Below are 13,202 nucleotides of genomic sequence, written 5' to 3' on the forward strand. Positions count from 1 at the left end.
AGATATTTGTCAAAGACTTGATAGATGTGTTACATGGCATTACATGTTAGTTTCCTAATTTTAAACCTGCAGGGCTTGTTTCCCCTTTCTGGCAATGAGAGTAATTACACAAACACTGTTAATGCATGCTAACATCATAGGCTCCACTGTAGCCTATTCCGTGACTACTGTTGAGGCTGAAAAATGGTGGATAAATTGTTTTGAGCTACACACAACCAATGCAAAATGACACGTTTCACTATCAGAATTTGATTAATTTGGTCCATTTACATGTGGAAAGTGTAGAAGAGCTGCCCAATTAAATGATTTACTTCCTATTCAAGTTAGCGGAGGGCTACATCAGAAGTCAGCTGGTGTACATGCTTTATGGTTACCCAAAAACATTTGAGCAAATTTCGATGGATAAACACATATTGGAAATCTACATGGTTACTTTCTAGCCTGAAAAAATTAAAAAACTTTATAAAGTGACATACTACCAGCCCTACACTGAAAATAATCGTGATTATGATTTTTGCCATAATCAGCCCTAATTAATGGCAATCAAGATATAGGAGGAAAAGAGCAATTGTCAGGTGCCTTAGCTACATAGATCAGGATCTTGTTTCTAGCTTGTACTGTATGCAGCACCTGGAACAACTGGAGAAGAGATTGCAGAGATAGCCATCAACATCCTTTTGAGATTTAACATTCTCATATTTGGATTTCATGGTCAAACCTCTGATGGTGCAGTAAATTTGAATTGGAAGTACACAGCAGTGCAGGCAATGTTGAAGAGCCATTGGCTTTTTTTGTGCAAATCCCATTACACAACATGTCTGCAATGCATCTCCTGATCTCTTAGAGTATGTATGTCCAGGTGGACAGTTTGAGAGAGGGCTGTTACTTGGTCAGTATGAGAGTCTGTTCTTGAGTTTGGAGCAATGGCCCGTTGTTGTCGGTACGTCGGTTCAGATATTGGATTCACGGCAAACCGTCTCCTAGACTGTTTTCAGAAAGGGAAAACTGTCCTTGGTCTATTTCTAGCATGAGAGGTAATTGGGGAGCTAGAATGCTTAAACAAGCCACTGCAAAAGAAAACAGACATGCAGACTGCAGCAGAATATGTGAACTCTACACTTTCATACTCACAAGGCATTGTCCATGGTGCACTCTTTGGATATTGACGCTATCCAAACCCCTCAGCAAAGATAGCCCCCCGAAAGATTCACTGATGGAGCAGCTCAGTGTAGGCCAAAATCACCAAAAGAATCTTACAAGGTGTTAGATACTGTGGATATGCAGATCAAAGAATGGTTTAATCAGGAAGACATGCAAGTCTTGCACAAATTAGAGAATGTTCTTCTCACTGGGGAAATGAACAATGTTGTCTCTCAATACCCAGAGCTTAACAAAGAGAATTTGAAAGTCCAAGTACCCATGCTCATCTCAAAGAACAAGTCCACCAGTGAAACTGCAGATATTCTAAAAACAATGAGATTAGAGGTTTGTTTGATGAGGTTGAAACTCTTGTTAGGCTGCTGTTGGTTATCCCTTTGATCTCAAGCTAGAAGAAGCTTCAGTGATTTTAAATGACTGAAAATATGGCTAAGGTCAATAATCTCACAAATGTGTCTTAACAACATCACAGGGTGCTATAAGTAAAATGCTGTTTGTGTTTTTTGTTTGTCATCTTGCTTATACGTCTCCATACTTGTTGGTCTGGCACTTTAATGGTGCATTAGGTATAAACTGGTACACATCCATCACATGATGCTAGGATACTCTATTCTAAAATGTATTTCTGGTTTCTGTTCCTACCTGTGATTGTTTGTTTTGTGTGAACTTTGCATCACATGTAGCTGTTAGCATCTTGAAATAATATGCCAACATCCATCCGGCCAAAGTCACCTTCTGGTTCACAAGTTTGTGTGACAAAATTAGAACTTCAATGAAAAATGAAAAAATCTGTAAGGAAATCTGTGTAACTTTGTTAAAAGAATATGGTCTCCCAATTTTGTCAAATCAGCTGCCACGATTTTGGTTTGTCACAAACTTCACTGTTAAAAACAACCTAAAAACAGCTTGGGTCCTATGCTTTAGACCTCAAATATTTGAGTCTGCAGGTGTGCAGGCTCGGTTAGGTATTTTACTGTCACAGTTCACAATCATTGTTATTCATGAATAGATTTTTGGCACATACAGTAGTAATGTAACTAATTATGTTCATCTAAAGAACATTTTACTCATAATGCCAGCCTTAACCCCCTGAGGCCTTCAGTCTGTTTGACTGAGTTAGCTGTGTGTGTGTGTGTGTGTGTGTGTGTGTGTGTGTGTGTGTGTGTGCGTGTGTGTGTGTAAGACAGGAGCTAGAGAAAGAGGAAGTAGTGACAATGGATGATTTAACCTCATAATAAGACTCCATTATGAACCCCATGGGATGGTGGTTCACTCAGTCAGAAACTGTGTACAATGCAAATAAACTGTGTACAATGCAAATAAAATCGGTCAAAGGTCAGAGCTGTAAATCAATAGTTCAGCTCTTCTCTGTCCATAAATCCACACCTTCAGCACACTTTAGCAAAAACTGAAATATGGACCAAACAGCTTTCATTTCACTTTAACCTTTGAAGGTTGCTGCTCACTGTTTTTGAATCTAACTTCGGGGTATGTTAGAAGAGACATAACCAGTCAGAGTCACTGCTGTTGATGAGTAGACACTGTGACAAGCAGAGAGAGCAACCCGTATGAAAGCAATCACTGGGGCACTCAGTCTCTGAGTACACATGATCCCAGCTCAGCACCGGAGTATATCTGAGTATATCTCTGCACCACACAGACTCAGAAAACAGACAAATAACCTGGGAAACACTGATATTCCCTTTAATCCCCTATCAAGCACAAATTTGCACCGCATGGTCACCCTGCAGCTTCCTGCCGGAGAAATACTTGATACTCACTGTATCACTGCTCTGTCTCTTTGCCGTCTATGTAAAATGAAGGAATTAAAGTGTTTTCAAGAAGGTAAATCTTGTAGCTACTTCAGAGACACATACTATAGTTATAATGGTCACAGTAAAAGAGGAGCAACTTCAGCCCAAGCACCAACTTCACTAATGTCATGTCCAAGAAGACACATTAAAGGTAGAATATGTAGAATGAGCAGAACAACGCCATCTAATGTCTCGAGATCGTAGTCGCAACAACCAAAAAGTAATTCCAGCAGTCGGGTTGCCAGGTCCGGTGCCGGATTTTATTTTAGCTCTAACTCTGTAAATATACCACTTTATCCACATGTCTAACCTTTTTAGGCCAGAAAGTATCCCTTTAGATCCACAATGTGACGCTAATTTGTCCAAATAACATCTGCTTAAAGTTTTGTTCCTGCGAATTCGGAGCCACTCAAGTTAGCCGTAGCGAGTAACGCACTTCCGGTCATTTTCACAAAATAAAACACCCGTTACCTTTTATTATTAAGAAAACCATAACGATAGAGTTGGTGCTTTTATTTTGAAAACAGGAAGCGAACATACCCTCGCTGTAACTGACTTGAAACCACCGAGGTACATTACATTGTAACGCCAGTGGGAGTAGCAGCAATGTCTCTGTATGTGCTGCCTAATCCTAAGCACCGATTGGTTTGTGTGTGGTGTCGTCAGAAGCAGGAGAGGCTCACGGTCGTAAACATCTAGTCACGTGTACTCTGAGATGGACGTGCTGGTCAGGAAATGACGTAAAAGGGACCGTATATGGTTTGTTATTTGTGTTATTACGTTACGTGTTGGACTAAATACATGTTGACATATTGAGGAAAATATTCCGGTTTTATGGAAACGGATTTCATATTTCACAAGAATGGATACTTGGCGAGCTGTACAGAAAGTCCTGTGTCATAAGATGATCGTTGTGGATAAAGGGAAGACTTTGAAGGTATGTAGGCATTATAGCTTTTCTCACTTAGCTGAGTGGCTAGTCGAGCTAATCGCTAATACTATTACGGCTGTGAGCAACCATATAAGTCGTGAGTGGTCTTGAATGAATCAGAACAATCTAAGCTTTCCAACAATGTACGGCATAAGTATATATGTTTAAGGGTTGGTGTTTAAAACATTCAGAAGACCGTGTGGCTACCTCCTAACATCCGTCCCGTCCCGTGAACGGAACAGCGTGCGTTAAGAGGTTAATGATCAAATATCAAAATCCGAATAGCGTCAGAAAGTCAACCCACTCTCCACATTTCCATTGCTACCGTTTGGATACTTCATGGTACACAAACAAATAGCATCTCATATGAAAGCTAAGACCCTGGCGAGTTCAACAGTACCACTATTATTGAGCTAAAAACTCAGTGAACCAGCAGCCAAACAATACAAAGGTCAATAACCACTTATCTACAGCTACAGATATTCTGTCTTACCTTCGAAGTTTTGTGATGAAAAGTTGTACTTGAGAGCAAAAAACGCTGGGAAGTCCAACACGGCTCTGCTTGTTTACAACTCCATTTCACCCAGTGCCAGCCTACAGTAGCTGCACCGGAACAACAGACAACCCTGGCAACCCGCAATTCCGGCCGCTAAATGGCTGGTACAATGTACACAGAACGTGTCAGAACGTCATTGTCGAAACCGTCAAAAAGATTTAAAAATATTAATTCAGACTAAATTTTTTTTTTATGGAAAAGCAATACTTTCATTCTGTACCCCTCAAAACGCCCCGTGGCTGTATTATTTTTTTTTTTAAATATAGCTTTTAATAAATATTCTACATATTCAACCTTTAAGTTATGTTTAGTTTTGTCTGTCTCGTGACTTCCTGTTTTATTTTGAAATCTTACTCTCCTCTCATTTCTGGTAACGTCCTCCTTCCCCTTGTGTGTTTCCTGGTCTGATTGTGTGCCCCACCCTGATTGTTTCCACCTGTTTCCCATTACCTTGTGTATGTGTATATAGTCTGCGTTTCCCTTTGTCCTGTGCCAGTTCATCGTGTTGTCAGAGAACCATGCCAGCCATGTTATCCCAAGTCAGGTTTTAAATGTTCCTGTGTTATGTTTTTGCCATAGTCTTGCTTTACATTATTTTGATACTTTGTCTTTGCCCTTGTCCTGAATCTTTGTTGGTTTTCCTCGAAAGAGTGATTTTTGTTCTACAGTTTTTCCTCTCTGTGAGTGATTTTTATGTTTATTTGTTACTTTGAATATATATTCTTCTGTAAGAGTGATTTTTCTTTGCTACTGTTATTAAAATATTGTGTATTTGTACTTTGTTTCGGAGTTGTGCATTTGGGTTCAAGTCCTAGTACAGTTGTGACAACTAATGCAGATGTTGGATGGTAACAAATCTGACAGAGGTGTTGAATCATCAGTGTGCTCTGGAATTGTTATGAGAACATTGTACATTACAAATGTATTTATACTCCTTATATAAATATGCAATATGTGTCAAACAAAAAAACCCATTTTGTATAATTTTTCACTGGGTTTTATTTTATTTTGTTGTATTTATTCTTAAATACTTGTTCTCACTAGTATTGGTCTGTATAACATTGGTCATTATTGTTTTCATAACCTGTCATTGCCCACAATGAAAACAAGTCTATATTGTGTTATCCTGACCTGTAGTACTGAACTGCCAAATACCAAGCATATAATGCTGTATCAAATCTAGATGAAAGTAACCAGAATTGTTGTCAAACGTAAACCTCCTTTAACAACAATCCCCTTAGTTCTTTAGTTTAGATGAGTTTGCAAAATGTGGTGCATGACTGTTATAGATTGTTAAAAATGGTAATGTGAAGAACTCAACAGTGCTTAGCTGGATATCCATGAAATGAGAGCATTAATTGAAAATAGGTGATCCCTTTCCTCTAGTCCGAAGGCTAAAATTTCCACATACATATGCAACATTTTAAAATATAAAGGACAGATTGCCATAATTCACCCCAGAAGATGAACCCTGGTTTATGTAATCCATGAGCATTCTCCTAGAGCCACCAATAAGAAAATGTGTTAAATTAGTACATAACATGTTCCCTGATTGAATAAGCAGATTGCAGAGAAATTTGGAGGGAGTTCTGACTGATGTCAGTGAAAAATACATCACAGTAGTCAGCAGGGAGGGGGAAAAAACAAAAGTATGTGCAGTAAAAAAGACTGCACATAAAAATGTACTGGACAAGCAGTCTGCTCAATACTTTGATGTGCCACTTAGTTTTATCATAATCAAAATTTTAAGAGGTGTTGGATCACAGTGGAACATACAGTATAATTGTGTGTTATCCACATAGCAACAGAATAGGACGTCATGGCTTTGTATCACCTGACTGATGTAAATTGAATTCAAAATTGTACTGAGAATGGACCCTTGATGAACACCACAATTAAACTTACATACAGAGATAAATTAATCTTCTATCATAACAGAGACGAGTCTGTCTCTATGAATGTAACATTTTTAAAGCAAATACCTGTAAGATGTTACTACAGTGTGGGATATTGGAGAGACAAATAAGGTCAAAAGCAACACTCTAACAAAAGTATGATTATGTCACCTCTTTAAGCTATCAAAAGAAAAGTCATTTGTGACCTCGACTTGCTCTAAAAACTGGCTTCAAAATATTAAAATCAAATCAAGGCTCAATCTTCCACAGGATGAACCTGGGCTTCCTCCTCAGATGAGGCCATCTCACCTCCTGAAGATGTGAGTTGATGAGGATTTCCTGACGGCTCCAATCAATGCACAATGTATAATGAGGTGCTAAAAACAGCAAAGGATACACACATCCAAATTTAGGCAACAGAAAGCTCTATTCATAACAGACATTTATGGGATATGTGTTGTTGGCCTTTTGTGACATACACAGTCTAGAAATGCATATTTAATAAATGATTTAGCATCTGAATTGCAATATAGCATTTTGGCAGTTGTTCATATGTCCGCCTTGTATCCATCATCATCCATTTAACTGGCTGTGACTTTTCAGCTGTCAGAAATAGTAATAGATTCCAGACTGGTTGCTTCGTGTCTTGGACTGTGCAGCAGACTGATAGGAATATAGCCAACCCACATTTATATGTCATCTTTAGTGTAACATGAGAGGAGCATAACTGAAATTAGTTGCCTGCCATCTGACGCACAATACCCACTGAAAGAGTGGGAATTGGTAATTCTACATTTTTTTGATGCATGTTGGACAAAAATGTTTCACATTCAACATTCATGTTCGGCCCCTCCTTAAATAGTTTGAAGCTAAACCCATGTTGATACTATTGACTCCATTAAGCATCAAACAGAATCTTAAAAATGTTAGTGTAAACTATGGTCAGGGTTGATATAGTTCAGTGCTTTAATAATGGATGGCTTCAGAGGGGGAAATATCTTTGGATGATGCCCCTGAAATTACATAAAATTCCCAACTAAATATCAATCAAAATCCAATTTTATGCTGTAGGCTACAAAAGGAGAAAAGGATTTATGCTGACATCACTACTTTTCACGTTTTGTTTGTGGGTGACAGTATAAAGAAGGAATATTTGCCTATTAATGATATACTCAGCATCCTAATCTGGTTAAGTCTAACAGTCCTGGTATTATCTGGTATTATTAATGACAGAAACCACCCCAATCTGTGATGACATTACATAAATGCTACTGCAGGTGGAAAAAAGGCTTTTCTTAGCACCAATCTGACTGTTACCCATTGCTTTGCCAGCGGTCAGACACAATCTTATTTTTGGTGACTCAAATCTGATTTGAGCGAGAGACAGACAATGCTGTGGCTCACAAAGAATGTAAACAGAGGAGAGGGGAGCTTCAAATTGGGCCTGGAGTCTCCCAGAGAATAATTAATGTGACATTTCCCTGACATTTAGTCGGAGGTATAGTGGAGGAGCCTGAAGAACGTGAGGAAGGAAGCCTGATATCAGCCAGTAAGAGAAAAGAAAGACAGGAAGGACAGCAGAACAGAAAGAACACAGGCAGCGTTACAGGCTTTTTCCGACGAAATACTGCAGCTACTGCTCGTTTCCATGTGTTGCTTGGTAAAGACATTAAAATACAGGAACTAAGCAGAAGTGTGATCACACATGCACACACACGCACACATGCACACACACACACACACACACACACACACACACACACACACACACACACACACACACACACACACACACACACATAGACACACAAAAACACACACACAGAGGGAGAGAGAAAGCAACACAAATAGACCTACTCTAATGTTCAGTACCCTCTCCTTCAATGATGATAAAATTGTACTTTTGTTGCTTGGTAACCATTTGTTTTGTGCTTGTCTCTAACATTCACCATCTGTTACACATACATTTACATCTCTGACCCAGGATAGGAGAGTACAGCTGATGAGCTAACATTGGGACAGTTTATGGTTGAAGCTCGGCCACTCAACGTGCCCACACTTTGTTCCAGCCTATTAAAAAAAATGGCTTAGACAATACATCAATCCCTATCAGTGCTTTTAGTATTTTGGTTTGTGGTTTTACTTTGCTCTTTTAAGCTAATAACGGACTGATAAACTCTTCTTGCTGTGTTGAGGTTGCTCTTTTTTTCTGGCCTTGCAATGTCTGCTGTAGGGCTTATGATTACCAAACCAAGATAATGTTTAGCTGTGTTGTTAATTTACATCAACACTTTTAATAGTAAGCACTGCATCCACTTATTAATTGGTGGCTATTGAGCGCTATACATTCGCTGCTAACAATCGCAGATTTTAAATTAGGAGTACCCATAATGATTAAGTACATCAAAACTGTTCTCCGGTGATATTTTGATAAATTGCAGACATGAAAGTGCAATAATGGAGATAACAACGTATGGCCTCCTCAAAGTGGTCATCTTCTTTTTGTAGGCTACAGCACTTTCTTAGCTCTAACACAATAAACATTGATTTTGTATCTCTTTGATTCCCATGAAGAAGGCATTTTACTGACAGACTCGCAGCACTCATCTCAGTCAGATTGTGGGAGGCATTGACAGCTCTCACCAAACCCTCACCGCAAAGCATCATCCAACACAAACTAATAGTTTCATTTCCATTTCCTATACAACGACCACTGCAAGCCCAATAAGGCATTCTGCTGCCTTTAAAACATTACAAGCAGCACCGGAAAGACACAGTGCCCTCTTTGATCCCGCCAATCCAGCATAGAAGAGGGTGATCAAAGGCTGCTTGTGTTTAACACCTCTGTGGTCTCCCAGGTTGCAGTTGCAGGTGTAGCTCTCTGAAAGGACTGCCAAATCTGTCCTTTTGTACAGACTAAGACTGAGCACAGCTGATAAAAGTCAGCACACTAGGACATGGCCTTCAGACATGGAAATAATGTGCAGTAGAGTGAGAATCTCAATGTCTAGTTATGACTGGGGGCGTTTAACACACAGCAGCTACAACCAGAATGCAGGGTTACATGCTTTTTCAACCAAGTAGTACATAATGTTTAACACAACCATGTGGGTTTTCAATTTTAACAGCTATATGTTTGCACAAGTAGTATGTTTTCTCTTACTCATAACTGACTTGAGCTAACTCCAGAGTTACAAATTCTTCTCTAGCCTCTAGTCTTTAACATTTCTTGTTCACTTATGTTCAGGAAAATATGAATGGTAATGGCTTGTCAAAACCATCTTCTATTGATCAAAAAGTGCCCATCCCAAGCATTGATTTATCAGAGTAATTCGAACAATGCTCAGTCATTTCTGACTTGCTTCATATGTGCACAACAATATGATTCAATATCCCAGCCTCCAGTAGAGGCTGAGTCCCCTGTCTCAATACAGTTGGCATAGGGTGATGCAGGGTGTGTGTGTCCCAAACAAACATCTGATAGAATCCAGGGAATATTACTTCAATACTCATACATATCTCAAATATTAAGCTAAATTGTATTTAAAGGGATTTATTGTGATGTCAGATATAATCTAAGCATGCATTTTCACTTCTGGATGCATGTGCTTTTGTACATCTGTGTTTCTGAAGTTGGGTTTTTCTGTGTGTGAAAGGTCTGGATGGGTCTGATTTGAAAAGGTGAGACAACAACTAACTATTGTAACAAGTTTGGTAATATGAGAATTACAGGAGATTGAGATAATGAACTGTGTGTCGTGTTTTAAAGGTGGTTAATAGCGATACATCCATACAGCCCTTTCCACTGTTACAAAACTCATCTGGCTGTCGCAGTAACTTGTATGCCCTTTTCTGGTTGTTGAAAAGCAGTAATGGCACATAATAACACACAAATCTCATACTGATAAATCCCATCCACTAGCTTCCTCTATGATTTCCATACCTCACTGTGTTCCAATCTTAACCTACAGTAAAGCAAACAGTAAAAGCTACTTTAAATGTCCTTTAAAATGTGTTTGTAAGTCTGAAAAGAACAAAGTGCATTTTTAGTGGTGCTCTATGAGTAATGGAAAGTGCAATTATCTATGTTCAGTTGTCAATGTTTCTCACAAGAACACTTAGCAGTCCACGGTCACATAAAGGTTGTGGTCTTGTGCTTGAGTATTGTTATGGTGTAATAAAGCCTAAATGGTCTGAAAACCAAAACATCACTCATGAGGTCATTTTAAAATGCCACACACAGCCGGAGGAACTTAGTTTATATCAGGACTGTGTTCATACCACTCAACAATATGTCACAGTTTTCATGATTCTCTCTGTGTTTGTGGGTCTATGTGCAGGCCTATACATGTCATGCTGGAATCAACCAATTACACTCTTACACCCAATATCCAGTGACAGTTACCTTTGCTGCAACAGAAGAGCTTGGCTTTTCCAGCAGGTCCCAAAGTTTCTTTCGCTTTTCAGCACAGCAAGTGTTGTCGAACTCTTCTCCCTCTCTGTCTTTCATATTATCTGCTTCTCTTTTGAGCTCCTCATTCATTTGCTCCTTTTTCTGGTGATACCTTGCCTGGCAACACGACTCCAGGTAGATCTCATCAATGCCCCAGTAGTCAAGTTCTTGACTGAATGACAGGGCACACATTTCCTCCATCATGTGCAGCTTACCCGTGCGGTAAAAGTTCAGAATTGATGTGAACGCCCCAGGGTGCCGGTCGAAAAAGTACTCATTCTCCTCAAGGTTGTAGTCATCACAAACCTCCATCAGAGATTCATGGGTGTTGCAATCTCTTAACTTTCCCAAACGTGTTCGTGGTAGCCTATCTAACGTTCGCCACAGGACTTCATGTGGGAGGCCCCCAACATTCAGCCTGACTCTGCGGAAACCTGACTTGCTGCGAATGATGTCCACCGGCTCAGGTGGAAGTGATGAAGTTGAGCTGGCTTTATTGAACTCTGCCAAGGATTTCTCCATGATGACTTGAAGATGAGGAAGCAGGTGAAAATCCAGGGTTATGGACTACAGTTGGTCCCGTCTTCTTTCATTATTGTATCTAAAGAAGTCCAAAAACAAAACAAAACAAAAAATCATTAGTATGCTAAAAATAAACACCAGATTCTGGATTCATATAGTGTTAATAACTTGTGGCTTGGATCCCAGGAGTCCCAAGACAAGTTGGAGGAAGTCACAAGAAGATTTGGGTAAGAAAATAAAACATATTTCTGTTACACAAACATACTGACTTCCAAGTTTTTTCTTCTTTTTTTCCCTTTTTCTCATATAACACTCGGTTCTTTCACCTCTTCGTGTCTCTAAAAATGACCCAATCCAAGAAGGCAAAATCACTCTTTGGTTTAACCTGCTCATAGGTCATGTCCACATAAAAAGATGGTCACAAGTAAATATTGCTTCATTTCAAGTTATCACAAGCCAGAAAGATTGGAAACCTATTGGTTTAGAGCAACTTATTCAATTCTAGTGCCACCTGGTCTCCTTTGTTAGTTGCCGATTAGATAGATAGTTAAAAAACCAGCAGGGAACTGCAGGGTCTTGAAGACCAGACTTGACAATCACTTGTTCAAAGGGCTTCTGGGCAGCAGAATGAGAAACAAATACAAGTAAAGAATTTGACTGTAATCAATTCAGGGTATTTTACTCATTACTGTTATCATGTCATCTGCAGTGTTGTTCCAATGAGAAATAGCATAGAAATAGCAAAAAGTTGAAAATCACAATTTTGAAGGGCTTGAGGGCAGAAAAACTAGAGACTCATAAATGATTTATTATCTCTGAATACAAATTACTGTTATCAAAGCATCTGTAGTACTATCAAATCCTGAGAATCCATAATAACTATACCCTCAAATATGAGTTGACTCACACCTACTAAAAGTCAGCAGAATCATACATTTCTAATTCAGGAGATCAACTAAACCAGGTATGACCATATATGGCTACACACAGCACAGAGGGAAAACATTTCCGATTTCCTGATGTGACTTTGTTTGTTTGTTTGTGTGTTTGTTCGTTTTTTTGTTGTAGTGTGTCACCCCTAGCATTTTGGTTGATCTTTGCCCCTGCTCATTTACGCCCATGCAGTGTGGGTGGGGACGCGGGACACCACAGTGAGTGTGATACAAAGTGTGCGCTGTCCAGTCTACTGGTGCTGAAGCGCCAGGAAGCGACGTTCAGTCTCTGCACCGCGCCGAGCTCTCCTGACAAACAGCCCCAACATGTTATAAACCATTTAAGACCGCAGACGTGGCACGAGCTGCACATTTTGCACGCAGTTTATTTTGTTCAGATGGCATAAAGCAACACCTGCAGGCCTGCCGATCTGATCATTGAACCCTATCACACAAAGTTTCTGATACTTCACAAACACAATCAGGCCTCAGTATTACACGTAACAAATTACGTATGCAAAATAGGAACGCGAAATTCATAACTGAGGGTGTCAAAATTGTTATGTCGGTTATGGAACATGCAGTAACATGCTGCAGTGGAGCAGCAAAAATAAATGTTAATTTGAATGAGCCTCCACCCTTCGATAAAATACACAGAAAAAAAACATCATTTCCTCCAGTGTACACATTGTATACATGCGTAGCTCAAATGAGAAAGGTAATAAAAGCTCGGTGTGGTGTTAAATAATCCCAAACTGCAATGTTATGAATGCAAATCTTCAATCGTTAAGCGTTTCTAATGTTATTCAAAGGCTGCCTGCTCCATATTGGTGCAGTTTTTATGCAAGGTAGTCCTGCATGCCATTGTTAACCTATTGCAATTGATAGTACATATAATTCAAAGTCCAGAGATTGAAAAATAAGCTTAAAATACCGTAGTG

At 39.3% G+C, this 13,202-nt stretch overlaps 1 protein-coding gene across 1 annotated transcript in view; it reads right to left on the minus strand.

Annotated features, from left to right (window-relative positions):
* kcnb1 (potassium voltage-gated channel, Shab-related subfamily, member 1) overlaps positions 1-13,202 on the minus strand; it is a 32,077-nt gene that overhangs the window by 18,541 nt on the left and 334 nt on the right. The window contains exon 2 of the mRNA XM_053315534.1: positions 10,760-11,374. Within this exon, the coding sequence (XP_053171509.1) occupies positions 10,760-11,374 (615 nt within the window). The remainder of the gene's footprint in view (positions 1-10,759; positions 11,375-13,202) is intronic.

This window comes from Scomber japonicus, chromosome 3, assembly GCF_027409825.1.
Source record: "Scomber japonicus isolate fScoJap1 chromosome 3, fScoJap1.pri, whole genome shotgun sequence".
Classification (NCBI taxonomy): domain Eukaryota; kingdom Metazoa; phylum Chordata; class Actinopteri; order Scombriformes; family Scombridae; genus Scomber; species Scomber japonicus.